At 36.5% G+C, this 27,719-nt stretch overlaps 1 protein-coding gene across 1 annotated transcript in view; it reads right to left on the reverse strand.

Annotated features, from left to right (window-relative positions):
* Positions 1–16,697, reverse strand: part of XDH (xanthine dehydrogenase) — a 64,598-nt gene extending 47,901 nt beyond the window's left edge. The window contains exons 1-9 of the mRNA XM_060692459.2: positions 16,544–16,697; positions 10,282–10,339; positions 8,079–8,175; positions 6,858–6,966; positions 6,497–6,623; positions 6,100–6,161; positions 4,001–4,066; positions 1,418–1,486; positions 204–290 (exon numbers count right to left, since the gene is read on the reverse strand). Coding sequence (XP_060548442.2) covers positions 204–290; positions 1,418–1,486; positions 4,001–4,066; positions 6,100–6,161; positions 6,497–6,623; positions 6,858–6,966; positions 8,079–8,175; positions 10,282–10,339; positions 16,544–16,591 — 723 coding nt within the window. The 5' untranslated portion in view covers positions 16,592–16,697. The remainder of the gene's footprint in view (positions 1–203; positions 291–1,417; positions 1,487–4,000; positions 4,067–6,099; positions 6,162–6,496; positions 6,624–6,857; positions 6,967–8,078; positions 8,176–10,281; positions 10,340–16,543) is intronic.
* Between the last annotated feature and the right edge of the window lie 11,022 nt (positions 16,698–27,719).

Below are 27,719 nucleotides of genomic sequence, written 5' to 3' on the forward strand. Positions count from 1 at the left end.
ATGTACACTGAGAGCATATGCATCAAGACAAATTCCTTGTGTGTCCAATCACACTTGGCCAATAAAAAATTATATTCTATTCTATTAAAGTGGTGCCCTCCAAATATGTTGACAGAGTCCTAGTTTATGGCTGCAAATCAAGAAGAACACCAAAAACTTCCATAAGGAAATTTAGTTAGTTTGGCAAGGAAAAGAAAACTCACCAATAACTCAGGTGGGAATATAGGCTCTTGGGTAGGGTCTAAAGGCTGGAACTCAGACGTATTGAACAGAGTTGTGGTAATCAGTTTCTGCAGAAGAAAACAATGTATATATATATATATATATATATATTAGACAACCCCAAGATCCAGTGGATCATTGTTTCAGAGATATTTCCTTACCTAAACAGAGAAACAGTATGATCAAGGGCAAAAAAGCAGTGGGAAGTGACTTCTGACTTCCTGCCAGCTTAACATAGCTGACTGCCCTTCAGCAGTCAATGGTGGCACAGTCTACTGGTTTCCAGAGAACTAAGATGAGACTGCTCTACCTGATCTCCAATGGCTGCAAAGAGAAGTTGAGCTACCTAGCCTCCAGAAGTCTTAGCTGAGACTAGTCTACCAAATTTGTACTGCAGTGCAGTACAAATTTGTGACAACAAGTTTGCCAAATTTCAATTCCACTGGCATCATGGGTCCCAGATTTTGGACACATTCAGTAAATTAGGTCATTTAAGGTACCTTGGTTCAAAATTTGTTGCCCTATGATGCATTGTTTCACCTAATTAAAGGTTACAGACACAAGAGAGAGAAGGAGAGAAAGAGAGTAGCAAACTAGAATTAAGGAGAAATTTCTTAATGGTGAGTACAATCAATCTGTGGAATGCCTTGCCTTCTGAAGTTGTGAGTGCTCCATCACTGGACGTTTTTAAGAAGAGGCGGGATAGCCACTATCTGAAATGGTATAAGGTCTCCTGCTGCAGCAGGCGATTGGACTAGAAGAACTCCAAGCTCCCTTCCAACACTGTTATTCTATGTTCTAAAGTGTTTTAGTAGTATAAAATTAAACAATGTAGTATATACCGGTATGTCTTTTTTCTTTTTTGGTTTTGTACTATTGTAGTATTAAAGACTATTTTCATGTTTTTTTTATTTCTGAATTTGTAAAAAAATTTAGGAACAGTAAGAACCTTCAAGAAGTAACAATATTTGTTCAGATACTACATGACCAAGTAATTCTTAAGTCAGTTTCCTACTATCCAATAGTTCCTAATTTGTTAGCTACAACTTTCAAAATTCCCAAGCAAACAAATTAGTAATTATACTGCGGTACTTAAGAAATCTGGGAGTTGTAACCCTAATTTCTCCAGCTGTTTATTTCTACATAAGAAATTACCAAGAGTAAATATCTATATCCAAAGGTTTCATAATCTTACCGAATTGCCTTTTTTTTCATTCATGCAACAGTCCAGGCCATTAACTTGTTTATTATTGCACCCCTGAACCTTTTAAAAAAATATAAGACATAATAAAAATAGCAAATTAGCAGACATATTAAAAAGGGAAATCAGAAAATTAATAATTCTTCTTTTTAATTTTCCTTTTTTTTAGTATTTTATTCTATGTTAAATTTTCTTTGTTTATTTATTTTTTCCTTGCATTCTTGCTCTTTCATACACACACACATATATATATACAGCAAGTACAATACAATAGAGATTTTAATATTAAATAATTAATCTTAGGAGTGAAATCTGCTACCAATTGATGCAAGTTGGAGGACGCTTTTTCATTTTTTCTTTTCTACTACTTAGTACTCTTTTCAATACTTAACTTGGAATGAAAAAGCCAAATAAAGTAATGCTTGGCACACTGATATCCTAAATTATTGCTAACATTGATAGGATATTTTTTTCTTTATTTCCAATTTTCTAAGTAATACAAATAACAGAATGTCTAGAAATTGTAATTATATAATTTGCAATTATGTCATACGCACACACACACAGAATTTTTGTTGAAATAATTTTTTTTAATTTCTTTCAGAATGGAAGACAATTTCATGAACTTTCTCACGGGTAAAATGTTCTTGCATGAAAGATGAGATACCCAAAAGCTGAGTGTGAATATATTCTGCTTCTTTTATTTTACAATAATCCCTTCAATGATCTGCAGTCCTCTGACTTCACACATTGCATTAAATCCAAAGGAAGATCTCACTGGGTCTTCCCACTGGGGTTTTCCAGTTAAGCAATCCCACTGTCACCAATAAGGGGAAGTCTTATTGGAGGTAATTATAAATCACACTAAGTATGCAGTTCTATACATGTTCACTCAGTAGTAAATTTTATGATATAAAGCAGGGGTTGGCAACCTTAAACACTCAAAGAGCCACAAAGGCCCTAACCGGAAGCCCCCCATTCAATTCTGGAGCTGACTGGAAGTCTAGTTCCCCCACCATAGAGTCTCCTCCTAGTTCAGTGTCCTTTTTCCTCTACCTCTCTTAACCAAAAGGCCTATCAATTGTGGAGCCGACCAGCAACAGGGAGCCGTAGCAGAGGGATGAAAGAGCCATATGTGGCTCCAGAGCCGCGGGTTGCCAACCCTTGGTATAGGCTTATACTAAAATTAAAAGATAAAGGTTTCTCCTGCCCAGTCATGTCCAACTCTAGGGGGCAATGTTTATCTCCATTTCTTTGCTGAGGGAGCCAGCGTTGTCCGAAGACATTTCCGTGGTCATGTAGCCAGCATAACTATACACCAAGGCGCATGGAAGGCTGTTATCTTCCCACTGAAGTGGTACCTATTTATCTACTCGCATTTGCTTGCTTTCAAACTGCTAGGTGGGCAGATGCTGGGACAGGAACCAGAGCTCACCCTTTCGTGTGGTGCTTGGGGCTCAAACTTAAGCTGTCAGCTTTGCTGCTGACAAGCTCAGTGATTTAACTGAACCACTGTATCCCCTGACACTAAATTAGTTAGTACCTAATTGTCAGTGCTTTTAACATGTGATATGGCAAATCAGAATACATAAAAAGGCTCAGTAGTCATTCCTTGTGAAGGGAAACAATAATAAGGATATAATAAATAATACTAGGATATGATATACTGGTATACTAGATTCTGTAACCATTAGGTTCTTGTAATACACATATGCCTTTGTATTTGTATCACATATATTATGCCTTTATATTTGTATCTCCTGTAACAAACATATTCTGTTATTAGGCCTGTAATGTATCTGGTATTTGTCAAACATATGTCCCTGCCATTTGACCTGAACCCATATCAATCTTCTCCCTGTTTTTTTCTTGTGCCATCTAAGAGCATGGTACGTATCTCCAAGGCATAATTTACACTTCAGTCTTAATTTATGTTGATCTGGATAGACTCCTACTTTCCAGGGCCAGGGGACCTAAGTGGCCAATTGAGTAAACAAAGAAATGCTCAAGATGACTAATTGGGAAGTTTCTATTCCCCCTTGCAGGGCAACAAGGAATGCACGGGCCTGGATTGGGAGGCCAGAGTTGGGTACTAAGCTGACGTCTCTGAGGGTATAAAAGGACGCCATACCTTCCCCAATGTGTGGCTATCTCCTCGCATGCATTGTATCTGTATGTTCTGGATATAGTTCCACCCAGTATTTTGTTTTTGGCCATAAATAAAATCTGTTGTTTTTTTTTTGCAAACCTCATCTTGAGTCTCTCTCTTTGGCATTCTGGTGACTCAAGTGTATTTTGGGACCTTACACTTGTTTCCAAATAATCCTGGAATTATAATTATGAGGACACTGAGAGTCTTTAACAGAATCTCCAATATTCTCAACAGTTATATTTCTCTTTATTTCATGGGGGAGGGAGATGTGGTATTTAAATTGTTTTTTTTTTAATAAATTTACTATGTCAAGAGTGATAAATAATCCAGTTACAAGAAATTACATAACATTAAAACAAATATTTTATTTCCTTCAGAAATACTTTAAAAAGTTGAAAGGCATCCAACTGGTTTATGCCACTTACCGCATTTTTTTCTTTTCCAGCCATACAGCAACCTTTTCCTTTTAGTTTTCCACAGCATCCTCCTTCCTAGATAGAAATAGGAAGATATAGAAATATTTCCAAATAAATCGAAAGCCCTATTAAGCAGGTATATACAAAAGTATGAAGGCTATTGCTTAACGCATTGTAAGCCGCCCTGAGTCTCCGGAGAAGGGTGGCATATAAATCAAACCAATAAATAAATAAATAAATAAATAAATAAATAAATAAATAAATAAATAAATAAATAAATAAATAAATAAATAAATAAATAAATAAATAAATAAATAAACTGGAGCACATATGAAAGAACATGCAAACATTTGAAGAGTTGTGCTGGATCAGATTCAAGTGTCAGGGATAAAAGATAGGGTTTGGACTGAAGACACTGAACTTTAAGTCCCTATTCAACTATAGAATGACTTTGAACCAATTATTGTCTCTCACCCTAATCCACTTTCAAGGTAAGAATTAAATCAGGAGAGATACCATTGTAAATTATCCTCAGTTCTCAGAGAAAAGATAGACTTTAAAGGCAATAACAACAATAACAACAAATCAACAATTAATTCCCATGGTGGACAGTTACTGATTTATTTTGTACCTTGTTTTTTATTATACAAGAAATCAAATCAACTTACAATTCTAAAAACAATATAAAACCAATACAATTAAAATATGAAAAATAAAAGGGCTTGTCTAATGCAGTGATGGTGAGCCTTTTCTGGATTGAGTGCCCCACACACACACGGGGGGAACGCATGCACCCTCCCCCCACGCATGTGCAGCAGAGACCCGAAGACCAGCTGGCCAGAGGGAGACACACGTGCATGCCCAGCTTAGCTGGGGTGACGGTTCATGTGCCCACAGAGAGGGCGCTGCATGCCACCTCTGGCATGCATACCATAGGTTCACCATCACTTGTCTAGTGGATAAGGTGTTGGCCTAGAAACCAGGAGACAGTGAATTCTAGTCCCATTTTAGGCATGTAAGCCAGATGGGTGACTCTGGGGCAGTCACTCTCTCTCACCTTAATTCACCTCACAGGCTTATTCTTGTGGGGAAATATAGAAGGAGGAAGTAGTATTAGGTATATTCGCCACCTTGAGTTATTTATAAAAATAATAAAAGCAGGATGTAAATAAATATTAAATCTAAATTAAAATCGATATAGTAAACAAATAATTGATATGTGTTCCTCATTTTTCTAAATGTTGGAAGAAAGTGACCAAATTCATCTCCTCAAGGAAAGCATTTCATAGATTGGGAGCCACACAGAAGACCCTCCACCATGTATTAGCAGCAGGGACATCTTCAAAAAGGTATCCCCGGGCAGACAGGTTGATACTTGGGAGAGCAGTTCCTCAAATTGTCAAGCCCTAAACAATATTTAACTTGTGTCCCACAGGCAAGTAACAATTATTGTAGATTTCCACACGGGCAGCTAATCCCCATACCTTCGAATCAGTTAGCAGTCTTCCTACTTATTTTTGCAACAATTGTGATTTCTGATCATTCTTGAGGGGTAACCCCTAAATGCAGTTTGTTTGTTTTTTGATAACAGTGTTTCTGTCTTGCCTGAGTATAATTTTAGCAGGTTCTCTCATTGAGCCCATTTTCCAAACCTCAGCAATGTTCCAGAATATTTCCTTGGAATTGGATGATAATGAGAAACAAAATTGGGTATTGTTGGCCTTTAAAACTCAAGATTATTTATTTATTTATTTATTTATTTATTTATTTATTTATTTATTTATTTATTTATTTATTTATTTATTTATAATTAGACTTCTATACCGCCCTTCTCCTGAAGGACTCAGGGCAGTGTACAGCCATATTAAAACACATAGATTATCCCAGTGATTCTATGGAGACAACATAGGGAGCAACATTGAAATTGAAAACCAACCCAGTAGGAGATAGTAGCAAATTACTTCAGTACTGTTGTCAAGTAAGCTACATAGACATGGCTATGAAGTAAGCAGAACTTTAGCTGAAGTCAAAGCAGATTCCATCTTCACATTTACTTGGAAATGTCAGTCTGATTTCATCACCAAGACATTTTATCTTTAGCTCCTCACCTTTGCAAATGTTCTGTACCCCTCCAGAATGGGTCTGTATCCTGTACAGCGGCAGAGATTTCCTATGTTGCCAAATCAAGTTGAAAAAGTTAACAGGCATGTAGAACATAATGGAAAGAAAGTTATTTTAGTTTTTGCTTTTCATCTACCATGAAGAAATTCTTTTTTTTTTCTTCCAAGAAAGGAAACTGTCAATAGAGAAAAGAATCATTGTCTCTGGGGCTTTGATAACTTTGGAAAGCAGGATTCCAGTGTCAAAAGACATGACAACAAATTCACCAAGTCATGAGAGATCAACCTAATCATTTTCAAATGTATTACTTGCTTTCTTCTATGATGAAAAGTAATTGTGCCAGTAAAGATGGGAGTTGTGGACTACCGTGTCTGGCAATCTTACCTTGAAAAGCATCTTCAATTTCTTCCATTCTAGGCTGAGGGTGATTACGAAGCAATGTATACATAGACATGACAATCCCAGGAGTGCAGAAACCACACTGTGATCCATGGCTTTTGGCTATTCTCTCCTAGAAGAAGAATTGATTCATACAATATGCCATGACAAATCAACTAATCAACTTGCTTTTAGTGACAGATGTGAACACGAGTGTCTGGTCTGATTCATACATCACATTACATATAAATAGTAGGGTCTTTGGGTTTTTATATGAACTGCCAATTATTCATACAATGAACTGTAACTTAATTTAATCTGTGAACCTAAGCATTTGTTAACACATAGACACATCTTCCCAGTTTACCTGTACAGGGTGCAGCCTTGTCTTCGTGCTACCAATGCCTTCAACAGTGGTTACAGCTACATGATGGAGAGCACAGATAGGGAATAAACATGCATTTGCAGAATAATGGCTGAAGAAATGAATTAAGGAAGTTGCTTGTTTTATAAAAACTTCATTTCCCTAAAAAAGTACAATAAAATCAATGAAAGCCAATGTTCGGGATTAGGCTATCTCATACTGAAACTGGAACAGAGGTAGATACATAGGCATCATCTCAATGTTTTGGAAGATGACATCTCCCCATGGGTTATGCTGATTGGGCCTGATGAAAGTTGAAATCCTATGCAAATATTGGCCAAAGGATGAAGCTTCTGATTACCAACACCATTATTGGATAAAGATGTGAAAGGTAAATGAGAAAGAGAATAAACTGACATCAAGGCAATGATATTATCATTCCTTCAGATGATCATAATTCACTGTCATTCACTGAAATTTGACAAATATTAATCTAAGACACTAGAGTTGAAAAAACACAGTGATTTTAATAAATGCTATCCAATGCTTCAATAGTATTAAAATATTAGCAAAATTGTTAGACAAGATTTGAATGTTGAAACTTTAAATCCTATTGAACTTCAGGATTTCTGGAATCACAAAACCATAAGGCTGGAAGGGATCTTGGAAGTCTTCTAATCCAAGCTGAAATTTAGCTGATTAGAAATGTTGGGGAAAGTTTGTCCTACTGATAATTGTCCCAAAGGTGCTTTTTTCAGGAGGCAACTGGGCTTTCTTGTTTTTCTTTGAAGATGTTTCACTTCTTATCCAAGAAGTTTCTTCAGCTCTGACTGGATGGTGGGGAATGGAAAGATTTATATTTCTTGCAGATAGCTGGTCATTGCATTCTTTTAGAAAGCCGTTGAAGCCACTTGGAGGTTTATGACCTGGATGACTGAAAATCTCCATAGACTCCTACTAATAATCCATGAATTATGGCCCAGCAGTATATTCACATAGTTCTAACACATATCTGTACAAGGGACAGGAAGCAAAGATTTTGTGAAATATTTAATTTTTCTTGCGTGCAATCTTTTTTCGACTTGCAAAGAAGTTTCAAGAGGGACAGACTGATTCTGACAAACCCATATTCTCAGATATCTAGCATCTACCCTGTCTATCACAAATTCTGCATGCCCACATTCAAGACCTCTTCCATCTTAGTGAATGGGGTACAAAGGATACATGATTTTGTTTCGGGAGTTGTCAATCTTGGAAATCATGACTGTGCAAGCACCACAGCCTCCTTCTCCACAGCCCAGCTTGGTTCCACACAAGCCCACTAAGAGGATAGAGCTTAAGGAAAATGTACCAACATGGCTAATCACATACAGTCCTTTATCACTGAAAGTCTGTGGTCCTGGTAACAAGCTTGAATTGTAGTTCATAATAGCAGGATAAAAAAATCTGCCTTTTTGTTTAAGCTATCTGGGTTTATTCACATGTATTCCCTGGTGGGAAAACTGACTTTTAAGTATAGGATTTAATCAATTGATTTTTTTAAAAAAAAAAACACACACACACAATTATTGAACAAGACTGGACTAAATTGGCTATAAACTCCTGAACTATATTCGCACAACATGTAATCATGCTTAACTTGATTACTGGATTCACAGAATATATGAAATCATAAACTAACCAAAATCATCAAGGCACAAAAGCTAATAAAGATTAAAACAAATCATGTCTTTTAATGTATTTATTTATCATATTTAGAAACCACTCATCTCCCTCACAGGGGGGCCTTGGCTGGTGGTTTTTTTTTTGTTTTTTGTTTTTTTTGCAAGTGATGTGAATACAGCCTCCAATTATTAACTTATTTGGTTGGTATGTCAAGAAGCACAGCCAATAATGGCACATGGCCTTTTCATTTCCAGTTCTTCAAGCAAGTCTTTAAATCAATCAGTTCTGATCTGCCTTTTGCTAATCAGTGTTTTTTGTTGATGGCTCTTTGAGAGTTTAAGCTAATTTAATGGGTTGTGTATAAAACTGCATACAAAGCTGAAAGTCTCATAATACGCCTCTTTTATGGCTTGGTGATTAATACGTCCAACTTCAATTGTGCATATATCCTTAAATAAATACAATTTTATCTTTTTAAATTCCTGGAGACGATCAGCTGGTGAAAAGGGAATAATTGATTTACATGCACTAGATATATTTATTTGTTCTATACATATGACTAAGAAAAAAAATCAGATTAGGCATTAATTCTCCAGCATAGAAGTCAAGGAATGTGTATTTCTAGTAAAATATATGATGTTCTGCTTGGAAACATTCTTAATGTAATTAGTACTATGCAATTATTTTTCCACGGCAAAGCTATTCAACTTTTTATGAAAAACAAATAAACTGGACCCTAATGGATGAACTTTCCCCATTAGTCTGCTAGTCTTTCCTGGTCTCTCTTTCAGCATCTAAGATTAACTATGATATAAGCATTAATATGCTACTTATTTTAAACAAGAGAGAAATCTTACAAAATCCAAACCAGTGAATCGATCCCCTTAAATTAGCTAGCCTATCCCTTTCCATCTCCTGAACTTCTGATATCCAAACTGAATTCCCTGGTATAGTTACTGCTCCAAAACCACATTTATTGCCTGAGCTAGATTTGTGCAACTTAAATGTAGTTGTTAGTTTGTGGTTGGATTAAGGTTAGGGTTGTGACCACAACTAGAGTTTATTCATGAGAAAAGGGAAGGTAAAGATATATTTGTGACACCTGGCATTTTGTTTGGCAGTTTATTGAAGCCTTATTATGTTATCCGGGAAATGTATTTTAGCAAAGGGAATGCCAGTTCTTAGGAAAACAATTGTCATCAAGCAACAGAAATTGGAAGGAGAGCAGTCATCCTTCATATCCTCCAGTAATGGCCAACTGTAACTATAACATAAGTTATTGCAATTGGTGATAACTGAGGCTATATAGAAGAATTTAGGACTTGATAATAAGGATCATCAGATAAGTGGAAGGTAAGAGAGGTTGGGTGGTTGATGGGGCATTGCTTGTTCATCCTGAAATCAGATTTGATTAGAAAAAAGCCATGCTATTTTCCAGGTTAGGCATTAATTTTCCAACATAGGAATCAATGAATGTAGAAGTAGTTCAGCTTCTTTTGTACTAATCCAATGCAAGGCAGAAGATCAAAGATATCCATCTTCTCACCCAGAGATTTTACTATCAATTGTGAATGTGCTTTCATTCAGTTTAATTCTGGCAACACTAGAAATATTGGGACTAACAGAATTAACAGCATGGAATCCTCAGAAATCTTAAAACTTATTTTACTGTACTCTGGTCTGCTCCCAAATCCTTAGGCTACCTGGAAATATATGGACTATTTTAAATTCCATACAGTGCATGTTTCTTGAGCTCAGATACATTTCCTTCTAAGGTAGGTTAGCAAAGTAGTTTCTGGATCCACATTCTTCTCCACTATCTAAAAAGAAAAAAGAAAAATAGTTTCTTAAAACACATTTAACTATAAATAGTATGTTGCAGCTAATTTCAGAAACAAACAAACTGATATCATTCATCAGCATCTGATTACATTGTAGAAGTCAGAACATTCTACCCTTTGTGAGTGAATTTCACAAACCACCCAATCTCTTTGACTAAGTACCATTTCTTAAAGGAAATACTCCTGTCCTTGAGGTCAAATTACATAGCATTTACAATATAAAGCTGCAGATGACAATGACTTTTGGAAGTAATCAGGTTCAGGCCTGATCAATATTGTATAGGACAACATGTTCAGGCCTGATCAATATTGTATAGGACAACATGTTGCAAGACAATAGAAAGTCAAAACAAATTGTGGAAGATGACAAAAATAAATCACTTTTGCATTGCTGCCAAGCAAATGTTTTGGATATGTTTATGCAGTCACAAGGAGTTAAGCTCAGTTCAAGGTATATTTACATTTCCGGTGGCTTTCAAACAGGTTTTGGTGCCTTTAATTATTCATTTTTAAAAAGGTTTCTTATATGTTTCCTTGTTTTGATTTAAGTGTTAATAGTCTTACTGTTTAGTAGAAAGAATAATTTCAGCTTAAATAAATGGGCAATATTCTTACTGAAATTGTAGAATAAAAATCAACTACGTTTGACCAAAAAAAAATTGTACTAAACACCTCCTATCATATACTGTGGGCTAGAAATATCTCTTGAAATCACAAATTAAGTGTACTTTGTCTCCCCAGTCCAGCGTAGCGTACTAGGTGCTCTATGCACCAAAGCTTAGGTTTTCAGTCACGAGCATCCAGTGTACCAAGATCTGGATGGCACTACCTGTTCTGCCAACAAAGCATACTTTCCTCCCTAATTGCAGTACAAGACTGATAGACACTGAGTCAGGTTGTTCATTTACTCTTCAAGGTAGATTTTATGGTGCAGTTACACTGAACTCCTACTTGCTTTTCTTGCCACTCCATTCTTGCTCTACCTTTAAGCCAGATTTTTAATTGAGTTATTTGTCAGCATTTTTCTGTAATAGTGCTTCTTGTTGATTCCTGATTACTTTCAATGTCTTTCTCTGGAAACTCTTCCCTTAAGCTATTAAATATCTACAGTGCCTAATTTTGCATCATATACATAATAACTGTAGTTAATCAGCTTATAGTTCAGTAGATTGTATGTACCCAGACAGATGGATAGCCATTGCATACTCATGGCTAAGTGAACTCCTTTTCTAGAGTGGTACAGCAGTAAATTAAAATACAAATGAACGACAAAGGTTGGGTATAATAGGCTAAAATGGCAGCTATAATTTGAGCCATTTGAGCAGTTTCAAGGTGCTGGGCGGCCTGGGCCAGGGGTGAAATCCAGCAGGTTCTGACAGCTTCTGGAGAACTGGTAGCAGAAATTTTGAGCACTTTGGAGAACCAGCAAATACCACCTCTGGCTGGCCCCAGAGTGGGGTGGGAATGGAGATTTTGCAGTATCATTCCCCTGGAATGGGTTGGGAATGGGGATTTTGCAGTATCCTTCCCCTGCCACACCCACGAAGCCACACCATGCCTACCAAGCCACACCCACAGAACCGGTAGTAAAAAAAATTGCCCCCCTATTGCTACTGACTAAACATGCAGTTTTTCTACCTTAGTTTCTTTAAGTGATATGTGGGGTATGAGATCTTGAGCAGGAGAAAATTTTGACCTGCTGAACTCTAGCCAATTTAGTTTTAATTATTAACAATAATGTTTGTTTCTACCTTTTCGGATTAGAATCAATTATAAAACTGCTTTTCAGTTGAAAACTTTAATCCCGGGTCAAAAAATCAAAAATCTATGCTTGCTTCTCTTCCTGACAAGGTACTGAATTACTTTTGTTATTAACAGATTATCTCAGCACATTTCTTATATTTGTGTAGAAGAAGTTCACTGTGTACTTTAAGTTGTGGTGGTGATGATGCTGTAACACAAATTAAGCATTTGTTAATGTTCATTTTGCCTGGACTGGCAAAAGGTAAATGCACATTTAGGATAGGTAAATGCACATTTCTTGGCATAATTTGGTTTACTGCAGGGGTGGGTTCTACTTATCTTTACTACCGTTTGCAACGGGATCGCAAATTTACTGCCATAAAATGTGGCAATTAGTTAAGGAAGCTTCTTTAAAGGAGATTGAGGAAATTGATACTGACTTTACAGAGCCATAATATTTTGTAGCAGTGTGCTATTCAATAATAATTGCTGGGGAGGTAACGACAGTCTGTAGAAGCAGACTGGATTGCATAAACCTTTGGGATGATCCAGCAAGATCATTCAGTATAATACACGTTAAACAACAAGATCATAATTTCAAAGTCTATTTCCTCCTGCATGTTCATTTGTTATCATTTTACAGGAACTACTTGTCACATAAAAACTGAATCAGGACTAAGCTACATTTCTAACCAAAAAAAACCCCTTGTTGCTACTGCCATTGATTTAATGGGACATCAATTTTCCACCAAGACTGTCAGGTACAAGGGAAAAGGTTTGCCCCCATCCCCTCAACTTCCCCAGTCTAGTTCCTTCCACATATGTAGGGCCTGCAACTCAGAGGTAGGTTTCAACAGGTTCTGACCAGTTCTGGAGAACCAGCAGCGGAAATTTTGAGTAGTTCAGAGAACCGGTATATACCATCTCTGACTGGCCCCGCCCCCATCTATTCTCTGCCTCCTGAGCCCAGACGATCAGAAGGAAATGGGGATTTTGCAGTAACCTTTCCCTGAAGTGGGGAGGGAATAGAGATTTTACAGTATCCTTCCCCTGCCATGCCCAGCAAGCCACGCCCAACAAGCCATGCCATGCCCAACAAGCCACACCCACAGAACCAGTAGTAAAAAATTTTGAAACCACTGCTGCAACTCTCATAATTTCTAGCCATCTATAAACCACCTGTTTTGGGAAAGCTGATTTAATGCTTATGTATTCAAACAAAGTCAAGTCAAGCCATTCATGTAATACATCATTGGGACATTAAGTGTATAAGGAGTGGTAAAATAAATGCATATGGTCCTCCTTTGATTGAAGTAGCTATTTTTCTTTTTATATCACCTTCTTACAAAATCAATACTAATCAAAAATTTCCAGTTAAATACAACGACACAGTCATGCTATAATGAAATGGAAAAATAGTATGATTTTGACTGTTGGTTTGAGAAGTTAAATGCTTAATGAACTTCAAATGATAGCCAGATTAATAAATATAGGTAGTCCTCCATTTACGATCACAATTGAGCCCAAAACTTCTGTTGTTAAGCAAGACAGTGGTTAAATAAATTTTTCCCATTTTACTACTTTTCTTGCCACAGTTGTTAATTCAATCACTGCTGTTGTTAAATTAGTAATACAATTGCTAAGTGAATCTGGCTTCTCCATTGACTTTCCTTGTCAGAGGGTTACAAAAGGTGATCACACGACCTCAGGACACTGCAACCATCATAAATATGAGGCAGTTGTCAAATGTCTGAATTTTGATCATGTGGCTTTGGGGGTGCCGCAAGGGTCGTAAGTTTGAAAAACAGTCATGTCACTTTTTTCAGCGCTGTTGTAACTCCGAACAGTCACTAAATGGACTGTTGTAAGGACTACCTGTATTATTTTTGGCCTGTTTTTTTTTACATCTTATCAAATCCTCCTATCACTCATCATAGTAGCCTTGAAGTCACATTGAAATAACTATACCAGTTATTTACCAGGCTGCCAAAAATAGAGACAAGGTAACCTTTCTCATCAACTGCAATATATCGTGTTCTATCCTAAACTCTCGGTCAATTCATTTTCAGAGTTTGCTGAAATGCTCAGCTCTACTTTGTGCCTCTTCTTCTGGTAGCATTTCATCATCTTTCCATGCTGCAGTGGGTTTTGAAGGATCTGAACAAACTTGCACCACAAAGCCCGCTTACGTCAAAGTGACTGTCACAGAACTCATGCATCTTTTACTTACAGTGTGGACTCATTTTATGAAGCAAGTAATCCAAATTATCTGCCAACCTTTTCCCAAGGTTGAGTTGCTAAATCAATACTGGCACCCTTTCAGAGGATTTTTGACTCATGGAAGAGACAGGGCTGATGTAAAACTTACTATAGGGAGGGGGGAGGGGAGAGGATTTGCAAGGGTTTCAGTTAATGTTTAGATCCATAAAAGTCTGGAACAAACACTTTTGCACATTTTGTATCATGAGTTGTTAATCTGTCATCAAATATATTCTTAACAGGGATTTGGACTCCATCTACCTCAACCCCAGCCTCAGTGTGATTTTCAATGGACCATACTCTAAAGAAGATGTACATTGTGAATGCTGCCAGAATTGTTTTCATGAAGAGGAAGGCTCTAGAACAGTGATGGCTAACTTTTTCTGGACTGAGTTCCCAAAGCATGCGTGCATGCGAATGCGTGCGCAAGAACCTGAACCCCCAAAATGCAATGAGTGTGCGGGCCCTGCACACATGCCCCGCCCCCACACATGTGCAGCAGAGATCCAATGACCAGCTGGCTGGCGGGAAGCACATGCACATGCACAACGGAGCTGAACTGGGGCGACGGCTTGCATGCCCACAGAGAGGGCGCTGCATGCTACCTGTGGCACACGTGCCATAGGTTTGCCATTATGGCTCTAGAAGCATCTAGATGAGGTAACTATGAACATATTGCCTATTCTGCTTGATCTGCTAGCAGCTCTTGAAGAATTCAAAAGAGGAAGGGGATCTTTTCCAGATGTCTGGTAAAGCTTTTTTGGTTAAAGATCTATGGGCTGAGCTGGTCTTTTCTACATGCAAAGCATACAGTTTTCTGAGCAGTGATCTATTGGGAGAGGACAAAAAGATATAGGAACAGGACTTCACCTTTCTCTTTATTTCAAGGAAGCTCATGGTTAGGAAAAGACAAGAGAAAAGAAAAGACCTCTGTTGGGATAAATGCTACAGAGATTTAAAGAAGCTGTGGTGATTGTGTCATTCTGATCTCCAGTTTAATTATGCATGGGCAAAAACAATATTCTCCTCTGACTAAAGATTAATTCATATGGAAAGCTTCCTTAAAAACCACAGTGTTTTTAAGGAAGGAAGAACAGTGACTTTGTATACATTGCTGATGCAAGCTACGTAATCTCCACCCTGTCTGTGCCCCATTCATTACCTCTGAAGACAACCCTATGGTAGAACAATTGTTGAGGGTATCTTTTTTTAAGGCCAGCATCAGTCAGATGCTCAGCCATAAAAGAAGAATTTGACCTTGCTGTATGAGATTAATCTAATTCTAAGCTATTTATAATGGGGGGGGTTATAAAAGGGAGGTTTTAACTTGTTTCAGTTCATGAACTACATCCTGGCAGCCAGAGCAAATTCTATGCAGAGTCTGGTGGTAAAATTTTCTGGAGCAAACCAGGACATTGCAATACAGTATGTTTTTCTCTGAAATTCATCAGGAATGGAATAATCTACCTGTTCCTCCAGCTACAGCACAGAGCCCATTTGTTATTGATAATCACTAAATTTTAATCTCACTGTCAAACAGAAAAATAGGGCTTTGGGAGGGGAAATGCTTTTGTAATTCAATTTATCTCGGATGTTAATATGCTAACTAAAAAGCAACCAAAGACAGGATCAGGAAAAGTTGAAGGCAACCAAGAAAATATATGTTATTTATTTGATTACATACTTTACTATGTAGCAGGTGAGATTGCATTAATTGTCTTACTTTAGTTGTTATCTGCAGTTTTCTTTAATTCAGCTTTATTAGGGTTTATTGAGCTCAGCACTAACTTATGAATGACACTTTTATAAAAGTGATGTCCCTGACTTCAGTTAGATCTTTATCAATGCAAAAATGAAACAGAAATTGCCTGAAAAATGCTCTGCTTTTTCCTCCTTTTTGATTCAAAGAAACATTGGATCCATTAAAAAGTTTAATTTGTTTTCTAAAACAACCACCCCCAATTGCCATAATGACAGCTATTCATCAGCTATCACTGTTTCTTCATTCCTCTATCATTTATTGAATAGGTCAGTAAATATCTTAAAGAAATATCTTAAATCCAATACTGCTCCTTTGAGAAATGCTTTTGCCATCTGCTAAAGAAGGAAAAGAGCCATGGGAATAATCCCTGAACTAAAATGCAAGAAGAAATGTTATAAGAAACATGGGTTCTCTCCTACCTTCTTGCCATTTACAAAGAAGACCAGTTCGTTCTTTTCTGGGGCCATTTTGCACTTCTTCTGAATGGAAAATAGGGATAAGTTCCTGGATCACACTCTCTAAAGTTGCCCAACACAGCTGCAGCCTCAGTCCCAGAGATATCAAAACAGGCAATATGAGAAGTTCTTAGGAATCTTTGATCTTATATTGCAACACTGGAAGAGTCCAAGTTATAAAAGAACCACCCAGAGGCGTGTCAGCTTCACTTGGCTGGGATTTCATACTCCTAAAGTTAATAAAGGAAAACTAGAAAAAAAAGTAGTCTCCACCCACCTCTGTGCCATGAAATTAGATGCAATCTTCTATAGATCAGGCAGCCAAACTTTGGCAGGAGAACAAGATTGCTCGAAATTAAAGTCTGCTCTTTATGTTCTTCCACTTGTGACATATCTTTGCCATAACTGATTCTAGAGTAGCAGTTCTTAAACTATTTGACCCAATTACCTCCTTTCCCAGTCTTGAATAATGTCCTTACCTCCATTAAAAAGAGCCCAGACTCTATTATTTCACTAGCTGTCCAGACTGGATTCTTGACACACAAACAAGCAATTGCAAATTGCTCTATTTGATATGCTCAGATATCCATTGGGGGTAATTAATGCCAGTTTAGAACCAATGTGTCATATCATCATAACTAACAATAACTTTGTTAGTTTCTCTCAACTTTCGCTTTTAAAAAGCTGTTTGAACCTGAGGTATCTGTGCTTATAAACTATATAATTAGAATGTAACTTAAAACACAAATTAGATATATTCATTCAATTGATTTTGTAATTCTCAAATCCTCGTAATTAATTAAAAGAAATTAATGCATTCATCTTGGGCAATTATGCTTTTGCAGGATCAAATTTATCAGACTTGGTTATGTTTACTACCTGGATGATTGATTGCCTGACACCCTGTTGGCAACCTTGAGATTGGTGGAAGAAAGTTAGAGAGATTAAAAATACTAAAAGTAGAATATTTTCTCATCTGAACTTCCTGCTAACCCATTGTGTAGCCCAAAATAACTGTAGGCAAATGGCCTCTACATTCTTCATCCCTGCTTGTCTAATGATCCAAACAATATAAATTCAAGTACAGAGTACATGTTCTGCAAGCCAAATATCTCAGTTTCATCCTTGGTATTTTCAGTCTATGCATCTCAGACTGAAGATGAAAAAGAACAGGAAGATGTTCAAACACAGAGACACAGACCATCCACTAGGCATAATCAATTAATGAACTGATTTATTAGATGATAATTTAATATTCATAAAACTTTTCCTTCCTGGCTGGCCAGGTAAGAGCACCAAAGTCACTTAAAGCCTGCTAGTCATTATGTATGTAAGAAATGAAGAATAAAAGTCACTTAAAGCCTGCTAGTCATTATGTGTGTAAGAAATGAAGAATAAAACTGAGATGTGGCTGTAAGGCCAATTACTACGGGTGGGGCGGAGACTCTATATATTGTGGAAAAAGCATAAAAATTTAGAATTGGTTTAGGTTTGCTAAGGACTTTGATAAGATTTCCTAAAATGAGGTAAACTTATAAAACTATGAATCAAAACTATGAATCAAAAAGAGCCTTGGTACTACAGTGGTTTAAAGCACCCTGTTATTAACACAGCTGCCTGCAATTTACTGCTGGTTCGAATCTCTCCAAGGCTCAAGGTTGACTCAGCCTTCCATCCTTTCTAAGGTAGGTTAAATGAGGACCCAGTTTGTGGGGGCAATAAGCTGACTTTGTATAAATATACAAAAGTATGAAGGCTATTGCTTAACGCACTGTAAGCCGCCCTGAGTCTCCGGAGAAGGGCGGCATATAAATCAAATTAAAAAAAAAAATTACATATTGGACCTTATGTTTAGCAAATAAACCACTGAAAGAGTCCATGCCCATTTGACGGGAGAAGACTGGATTTTAAAAATATTAAGGCTTAAAAAGATTAGAATGAACTGAGGCTTACAAAGAATACAAAAAAAGAAAAAAAAACAACCCCAAGGAATTTTAAGATAGGTGCAGAAGAAGAAGAATGTGAACGAAGTAGTCAGTTTGCTGATCGGAGAAGATAACTAGATGGTGACAACAAACAGGGAGAAGTTTGAACTACTTAATTCCTATTTTGCTTCTGACTCTTTGCAAAGGAAAAATGTGCTCCAATCTGTCAGAATATGTACAACAGGGCAGGGACTGAAGAGAAATGCAAGTCAAAATAAGCATGAAGATGGTAAGAGAGCACTTACTTGCTTTGAATAAATTCAAGTCACTGAGACTGTATGGATGACATCCCCAGGTGCTACAGTAACTGGCAGATACAATTACAGAACTATTTATTATCATCTTTGAAAACTTCTGAAATAGAGGAAAAGAATAGACAAGAGGTAGCCTTTTACCAATTTTTTAAAAAAATAGTGGGAGGGGGAGAGGATAGATACCACTCAGTTTGACATTTACTGTATACCTGGAAAAATCCTAGAAAAAATAACCAGACAGCAAGTTAATTGCTAGAAACCAGCATAGTCGTGTTAAAAATAGTTAATGCCAGAAAAATCTTGGGGGTTTTGTGGGGACATCTAAGAGACTGAACTATTCCACCAAGGAAATGATGCCAATATCTTTATCTTTAATCTTTATGAAGATAAAGATTGTCTTGTTCTTTGGCCAAGAACAAAAATATTAGAACCAGTTTTATTTTTTTAAACTTAAAAAAAAGTATAGCCTATTTGCTGATTTGCTAAAGCAACTGGAATTTTTTTAAAAAATGTATTATATATTAGCTGTTATTATTCGTCTTCAGGAGTTCTTCAGCATCGTCTTAAGTTCAGCACCAACCTAACATAAAATTTAATTAAACCATGAAGGAATTGACTGTTTGCTCAAGAGAAATTTGATGATAAGGATGTAAGAAAAGAGAAGGAAAAAATCTATTTTACAAAGAAATAAGAAATAAACAATAACAACAAACAACAAAAAAACCCTAACAATCAATGATAAAATGAAACAGTGGAGGATGGATTGCCTAACTATCAGGTGGATTTGCATTTGACTGAGCCACATACCAAATGTATAATCCAATAAATAGACCTATGTCTACATGGAGGAAGGGTAGTTTATGGTTTTGTCTTCTGCTCACTGATCTTCAACACTTTGGAATTACTTAGGCAAGGAGATAGAAGGGATATTTATCAAATCTGCAGATGACACAAAACTGGGAGGAAGGGATTGCTAGTACTTTAGAAAAAAGGCTAAAGCTTGCTTCTGGCATGAGGAATGGCTGAATGAAAACATAACCACAAATTAGTAGAGACAATAACTGCTGTGAAAATGAAAAACCAGTGAGTAGAATAAGTCTGATCCTTAACACAGAAGGTAAACAGGATAAGTTGTTTGAATTTTTCTGATCATATATTTGTCTCAGTAGTTGGCAGCATCTGACTGACTTTGAGTTTGGAAGCTAAGCAGAGTTGGGCCTAGTTGGCACTTAAATGGAGACTGAGAACTCAAACGGGGATTACAAAAATATAGAAAGTGAGGTAGCAAAGTGAATACAAAGATGAGGCATTCATCTAACTTGGTTTAAACTTTGAACCTGTACATACAATCAAGATAAGATAAATGTGAAAATAGATGTGAAGTGAGTGAGACTGTAGTCCCATATTTTGGCTAATGTATACTTGAATGCCTGCATAGAATTTACAGAAATATATTGATATATAGATACTGCTCTATCTCTACAATGAAGAACCTTGAGAAAGATTTTAGCTGTATTCCAGGATTTTCATATGTAGGTTTTCAAATAAATGTATTTAATTCAGAGAGCAGAAATATCCTATTTGGACAATCATAATAAATAATAAGCTTATTAAATATCTATTAAAAAAGCAAAAGAAAATAAAAGGTCATTGAAAATAGCAGCACAGTTGCCAATAGATTATTAACACTATCTTAATACTTAATACAATATCTTGATTCTGATGTACTTTGTACTTTGTCCCACAACAAATTATATTACAGTGATGTAAACTCAGCTTGATTTTGAACATGATTATATACAGAAAGGGAAAGTGCATTCAGGGTTGTGGTAGTCCCCTGTTCATTGTCCAGATCTATCCAAATAAGTTCAGCAAACAAAAGCAATGTATGTTGGAAATGATAGGTTCAGGGCTATCACTGTGAGTTATGGCTGACTGAAGACATCTTTCAAACGAGTAGAGATGACAACCTTCTCTCTCTGGAGAAGAAGAGAAAAGGACATCTCTCAATTCTTTCATGAATGCTCTGAATGACAGCTTCTCACAAGAAGACCATAAAACAGCAGTCTCCTCCAAGTTTAAGAACTATAAGCCACACCTTCAGTCTCAGCAGCAGTGGGGCCTTTTATAAAGACACTGTCAGAAGCACCTTCAGAAATGTTTAATTTAATCACTTAATGCAGAGGTGTCAAACTCGCATCGTCACATGATGTATCAGGACTTTAAATGGCTATGTCAGCTGTAATTTTTCTTATCTTAAATCTTATCTTAGTTTTTTGAAATATGGATTGAGATATTAATAACTAATATCTCAGAAAGGATTCTGATTGAAGTGGATAAACCTTTAGAAGATGATGAGAAAATCTTTTAAAACAAGCTTTACCTGACATACACATTCTAGAATTTGAAGGCATAGCAGACAACAAAATTGAGACTACTAAAATGGGAATACAAAAGATAAGTCAAGAAGACAACTGGACATAGAACAGCTGCAACAATAAATTCTGGACAATTCATTTTTATGGCATTTACGAAGTTAGGCTAGTGAACATTTTGAAGACTATTTAAATGCCAAAGATCAAATCCTGGAATTCCACAGGAATGCAGAGTAAATTGTGCAGAGTAAAAATGGAATATAAAATTGGACTATTTAACCAAAGAAGGTTAATAGATTTGAACACTGAGCTGTATCCAACAAAATTCTGTTCAATGGCAAGAAATGCAAGTTCTGCCATTAGATGGTAAGAACCAGATGCAGAGATACAAAACAGGTGGTATCTGACTCAGCAGTTGTATTTACAAGAAGGAATAAGTGTCCTAATAGACCACAGATTAAGCAGGAGACAGCAGAATACTACAGCTGCCAAAAAGCCAATGCAATATCACTGCACCAACCAAGGAGTAATGTCTAATTACAGGAAGTTGTAGTTTCACTGTCTACTGCACTGGTCAGACTGCATCTGGAATACTGTGCCAGTTTTAGTTATTACAATAAGATGCTGAGAGATTAGAAAGAGTGCAGAGAAACATAAGGGGCTTAGAGACTAAATCCTATAAAGAAAAGATAAAAGAACTGGGTGTGTTTAGCCTAAAAAAGAAAAGATTGAGAGAAACATGAATGCAGTCTTCCATTACTTGAAGACTATCACAAGAAAAAGGATGTAGATTTATTTTCTTTGACTAATGACAAGTATCAATGGATAAAAGCTCTCCACAGAAAGTTCCAGATTTGAAATTTTTAACCATGAAATTCTTTAACCAAAATTCTTAACCTATTAAGTAGCAGAATATCTCTCATGGTCTCATGGTCAAGACTACCTTCTGGAGTCATGGGTATTCTGGAAATTTTCAAACAAAGGTTGGACAATTATTTGTCACAATTGTTTCTGTTAATTGTTCCCCAACCACCAGGAACAGTTTTTCGAATGCCAAATCTTCATTTCTTTGAACAAAGCCATTTTTGTTCCTTTTGTTTATTTGTATATAAAAAATTTTCAGGAGAATATGGCAACCTCAGTGGTAGGGGTGCTCCCAGTTCGCACCGGTTCGCAAGAACCAGTAGTAAAAATTTGTACTAGTTCGGAGAACAGGTAATAAAGTTGGCTGGCCACACCCCAGAACCAGTCCCCAGCCCGATCGCTGCTCGCTTACCCTGCCCACCTCATCAGAGGCTTTTTTTTTTTTTACTTTTAAAAGCATTTTTTCTACAACCTCTTCGGCCAAAAAAATGCTTTTAAAAGTAAAAAAAAAAAAGCCTCTGATTATCGCGCGGCTCAGCTGGGATCATCAGAGACTTTTAAAAGCATTTTTTCTACAACCTCTTTGGCCCAAGAGGTTGTAGAAAAATAATACCTTTAAAAGCCTCTGGCGCTCCCAGCTGAGTTGCCTGATCGTCAGAGGCTTCTAAAAGGTTGTAGAAAAAATGCTTTTAAAAGTAAAAAAAAATAAAAGTTGGCCACGCCCACCCAGTCACATTACCCCCCACCCCCCCTATCAAGCCACGCCAACAATTAGTCATGCCCACAAAACCGGTAGTAAAAAATTTAGAACCCACCCCTGGGCAACCTGGTTCCTTATTCTAAGCTCATACTATAGGATGGATGACACATCTAAATAAATAGGTGTTTATACTACATGCCTGATTCATTCATCATATATCAAGTTAAGGAATTATGGCATAAATATGAATATATATTCTAATACTTGAGGATGCCAATGTAATACGGAAACAAAACTTTGTCATCTTAAAGTATTTCTGAGCTAGAGTGTAACTGCTGTTCACAGTCTACAAATGGCTCAGTTTATTGCTGTAAAAGAAAAGAAAGAAAAGGCCAAACATGACTAAACCTGTTTATTTTAAATCTCTCTGTCTATCTATTTAATAATAAGATTGGTTGTATTTGGGTTGGGCACTAAGGCGAAAAGAACTTTCAGATCAACACTTAAAGTAAAATACATCAAAGTGCCTACTTTAAGATGCACACATCTTATGAAAATGACAGGCCAGAAAAAGTTGGGGGAGGAAAGGGAGGAACAAAATCTGGGGGTAAAGATAATATCCTTGTTCTGTCATTAATCCTGTTTTTTCATTTTGTGGAAATAATGCAGGGCAAAGGGTGTGGACAGCAGTAACCATTAATATTGCTCAAAACCACCATCAAAGCTGACACCAACCTGAGCATAGAATAACTCAAAGAAGTGATGGAAGATCAGAAGAGACCTGCCCCATAGAATCTCCAGGAGTTGGGCACCATTGAATGAACATCATCATCATCATTGCTCAAAACAAGTAGACTGCCATTATTATACAGATCCAAAATAGGAAATTGATCTGCTTTTAAGCAAGGCCAGGACTCCTAGAGTTGCAGTTGTAAAATCTACTCTTCTTTTGAAGACAGAAAAGATGCAACTAGAAAACTGGGGCGAGTTTGTCAAACTGTTGCCAGGTTGTTACTTCGGAAGTCAAATAAATGTTCACTCTCTAGCATCAAAAGCAAGATGAATAAACTGAAGATACAGAACATTGCTGAACTTCTTCATTGTGCATTACTTTCTGAATGATCATAGAATCATAAGGTTGGAAGAGATTGGAGGTCCTCTAGTCACAACCCAAGAGAGGAATATTCATATCATCTTAGACAAATGCTTTTTCAATCTTTTCTTTAAAATCTCTACTGATGGAACATACACAACTGTGGGAAACAAGTTGTTCCACTGCTTAATAGTTTTCACTGCCAGTTGTCACCACTGTAATACAGAACCTTTGATCTTGATGCAACTCAGGACTCTGTTGCCTTTTTTTTTTGGCAGCTGCAGCACATTGCTGACTCTAATATTTCTAATGATATAACATTGACTTGTGTCATTTTGTAAGTCTCAGTATTAATTGACATCAAGAACAGGCTTGTATTTTTTTTTCTTCTGCTTAGAATCTTTAGTCCCCTTTAGTGTCCAGTCTTTAAAATCATTACTTTTCTTTGTTATGATTTACAGCAGCCAGAATAGTCAAAATAAGTCTGTTTCCCCTAAGAAACTTTATGTTTTATAGTTAATTCCAAAATATTATACTAAAAAAATACTCCAAATTTATCTGGACCCTGTCCATAGCATCATCAGATCAAAACCTTATATAACTTTTTGTTGTTTATTTCAAATTCTTTGAGTTTCTAAACTTATATTTTTTGTTGCTGCTGTTGAAGTTGAAGATAACTTATTTTCAAACTTGTTTGTTCTGAAAGTCTCTGAAAGGTTTGAGACAATTAATAGGCAACTTTAGAAAGTGATTAGAATGTGAAGTTTGATTTATATCTGAATTTAAATTGTAATAGTGTTGTTGAGCATTTCAAGTTTAGTTTGTTTCTATTTTTTTTACTGATATAAGCTGCCTTAATCATCAAACAGCAGAAAAATAAAATAAAATAAAAATACAGTAAAATAAAGATAAATAAACATAAAAAGGTAAGTTGAATTAATAGTATTTTCAAATATATGTGGTAACTGACACGGTCAAGAATGAACAGTGATGAATGAATGTGAATTGGATACAAATGACAAGAACTGAAGATTTGAGCAAATTACAAAAAAAAAATTAAGGAAGAATGAATGGATCAGGAGGGAAACTGAGAACATCTTTGGTGAGTGATACTGACCCTCAGATAGAGAAATTTTAAAAACAAAAGGCAGTTTATGATGTGGGATAGAGATGTGGTGGAAGCACAAAAAGTATACGGTGTTTGAATAAATTAGATTTGATTACATTTCTTTTTCCATTTTCCTCCCTCTTTCCTTAGTTTTCTTGGCCTATTATTTCTTGATTCTTTTCTGCATTTTGCTGAACATTACTTATTCTGAAAGGGAACAGCCTGGTGTGAATCATAGGGAGCACCTGAACTATATTTGAAAAATATGTTGAATTAAATCAAATTCAGTTCGTTCTTGCCAATGTGCTCCTATTCTGACCTTGCTTACTTCTGCAATTTTGGACCCAGCTTGGAAAAAAAAAAGTTATGTATCTGTGCAGTAAGGCACAATTGTTTCCTTAGCCTCTATTTGTTGAAAAATCCATAACTTAATGTACGTATTGCAGAATGCTAAAACCAAAAATTCATTTGAGTTCCAAACGTATATATTTATTATTTTATTTATTTATTTATTTAGTTTGTCGAACATGTGCAAGATAACAGGAATAAGTATAAACATGGATATTAATACAGGAAATGGTACGAATAAATGGGGACAATAGGAAAGGGACGGAAGGCACACTGGTGCGCTTATGCATGCCCCTTACAGACCTCTTAGGAATGGGGTGAGGTCAAAAGTAGACAGTTTAAGGTTAAAGTTATGGGGGGTTGAGGATGTAACAACAGAGTCAGGTAGTGCATTCTAGGCATTGACCACTCTGTTGCTGAAATCGTATTTTTTGCAATTGAGTTTGGAGCGGTTTACCTTGAGTTTGTATCTATTTTGTGCTCATGTATTATTGGTTGAAGCTGAAGTAGTCATTGACAGGTAGTATGTTGTAGCAGATAATTTTGTGTACTATGCTTAGGTCAGACCATAGGCGGAGTAGTTCAAGGTTGTCCAAGCCTAAAATTTCAAGCCTGGTGGTATAAGGTATTTTGTTGCGAGCAGAGGAGTGGAGTACTTTTCTCATGAAATACCTCTGGACTCGCTCAATTGTATTAATGTCTGATATACATGTGGATTCCAGACAGACGAGCTGTATTCAAGAATTGGTCTAGCAAAGGTTTTGTATGCCCTAGTTTGCAGTACAATGTTACCGGAGAAGAAGCTTCGCAAGATTAGGTTTACAACTCTTAATGCCTTTTTGGCAATGCTGTTACAGTGAGCTCTGGCGCTTAGATCATTTGAGATGAGTACTCCAAAGTCCTTGACAGAGTGAGGGTCATCTATGAGATCGTATCCACCCAGCTTGTATTTGGTGTTCTGAATTTTTTTGCCAATGTATAAGACGGAGCATTTGTTGGTTGAGATTTGGAGTTGCCAATTGTTTGACCATTCTGACACATAGTTAAGGTCACTTTGTAGGGCAGTAGCATTGTCGGTGGACACACAATTAATTGTAAGACTACTGAACAATTAAAGATAATGCCATGTCACACAGATAATTAACTGAAGCTGTTTGAGGATAAGCCTCATTTACCATTATATATATTTTAGGATCCACCTTCAGGTGTATTATGTAGTGACAAATGATTGAAATCTGTCAGATCAGATTTCCAAAGGCCTACTTCCAAATCATTGCTGATATACACACAGCCCTAAGTATTATTGTTTAGCAGTGTTTTAAGAGTGTGTGGTATGTTTACAAGAATGGAAGCATCTGATACCATATCCAATGCCTTGTTAGCCACAGAGTTTCTGTTTGAATCAAACCATTATTATGTCACTAGAACATCTGATAATTATTTCTAAAGTTGTTATGAAACCAATTTGACATTTCATGGATCTTTTCAAAAGAGCCAGCATTTATTCCCTTGCAATTCGATATAAAGAATTTCCCATTTTAATTTGTTCATAAATGAGCAATGAACAAAATGAAATGAAATCAGTTTGAGAAATTGCAAAATTCTGCCTACTTTCTTAATATTGGGCCATAGCTATAGACTATCAGAACTGAGCAAGACAAGAGACTAATGAATAAATGCTTATTGGGAAGTTAGTGGAAATTAAAATATCAGGGGAAACAAATTTTTAATCTCTAATTCCCACAGCTTGGAAAATATTTCTTAGCATCAAATCTAAACCTGCATTGTTCATAGTAGAACATATGACTCCATGGTTGCTTCCTCATGGGTGTGCTAAGAACAGATCGTCTTTTACCGTAATCCTTCATAATTATTTTTGCTTGCTCAAAATATTGCTTTTATTGTGTTGCTTTGTTGTATTGTGAAAGAGGATAATACTAATTGTCATAGTGCATTGAAAAGGGGCCAATTGATAGACAAGTCAAGGCAATGTACTTGCTTCTTCCATGTTCCAACCTGATCAGCTGATTTTACAATGAGTTAGTTGGAAGAGCAGCATTGGAAGAACACTGAGAGAACCTATATGTCAAATCAAAGGTGGTGGGACATAAAAGGCAGGTTAAAGAAAGAAGTATCAGGATTCGTTGGTGGGGGGAACTTAAGGGATTGGAATTGAGCTCTCACAATTCTAACTTAGGTGGATGCCTTTGGGTTGGTTGGTTTCTTTCTCTTTCTCAACCCAACCTACACCTCAAGATTGTTCTTATATGACTAACATGGGAATTTGTAATTTTACTTGCCACTTCAAGCTCCCCAGGTTTAGGATGCAAATTTAACAATAAATAAGGTCAAATAAGCATGAATTCCACTCTTGCACAATTTAAATGCAATTAAAGTCAAAGAATGGATAAGT

Source organism: Pantherophis guttatus, chromosome 1 (genome assembly GCF_059756535.1).
Source record: "Pantherophis guttatus breed Tessera chromosome 1, ASM5975653v1, whole genome shotgun sequence".
NCBI classification, from domain to species: Eukaryota; Metazoa; Chordata; class Lepidosauria; order Squamata; family Colubridae; genus Pantherophis; species Pantherophis guttatus.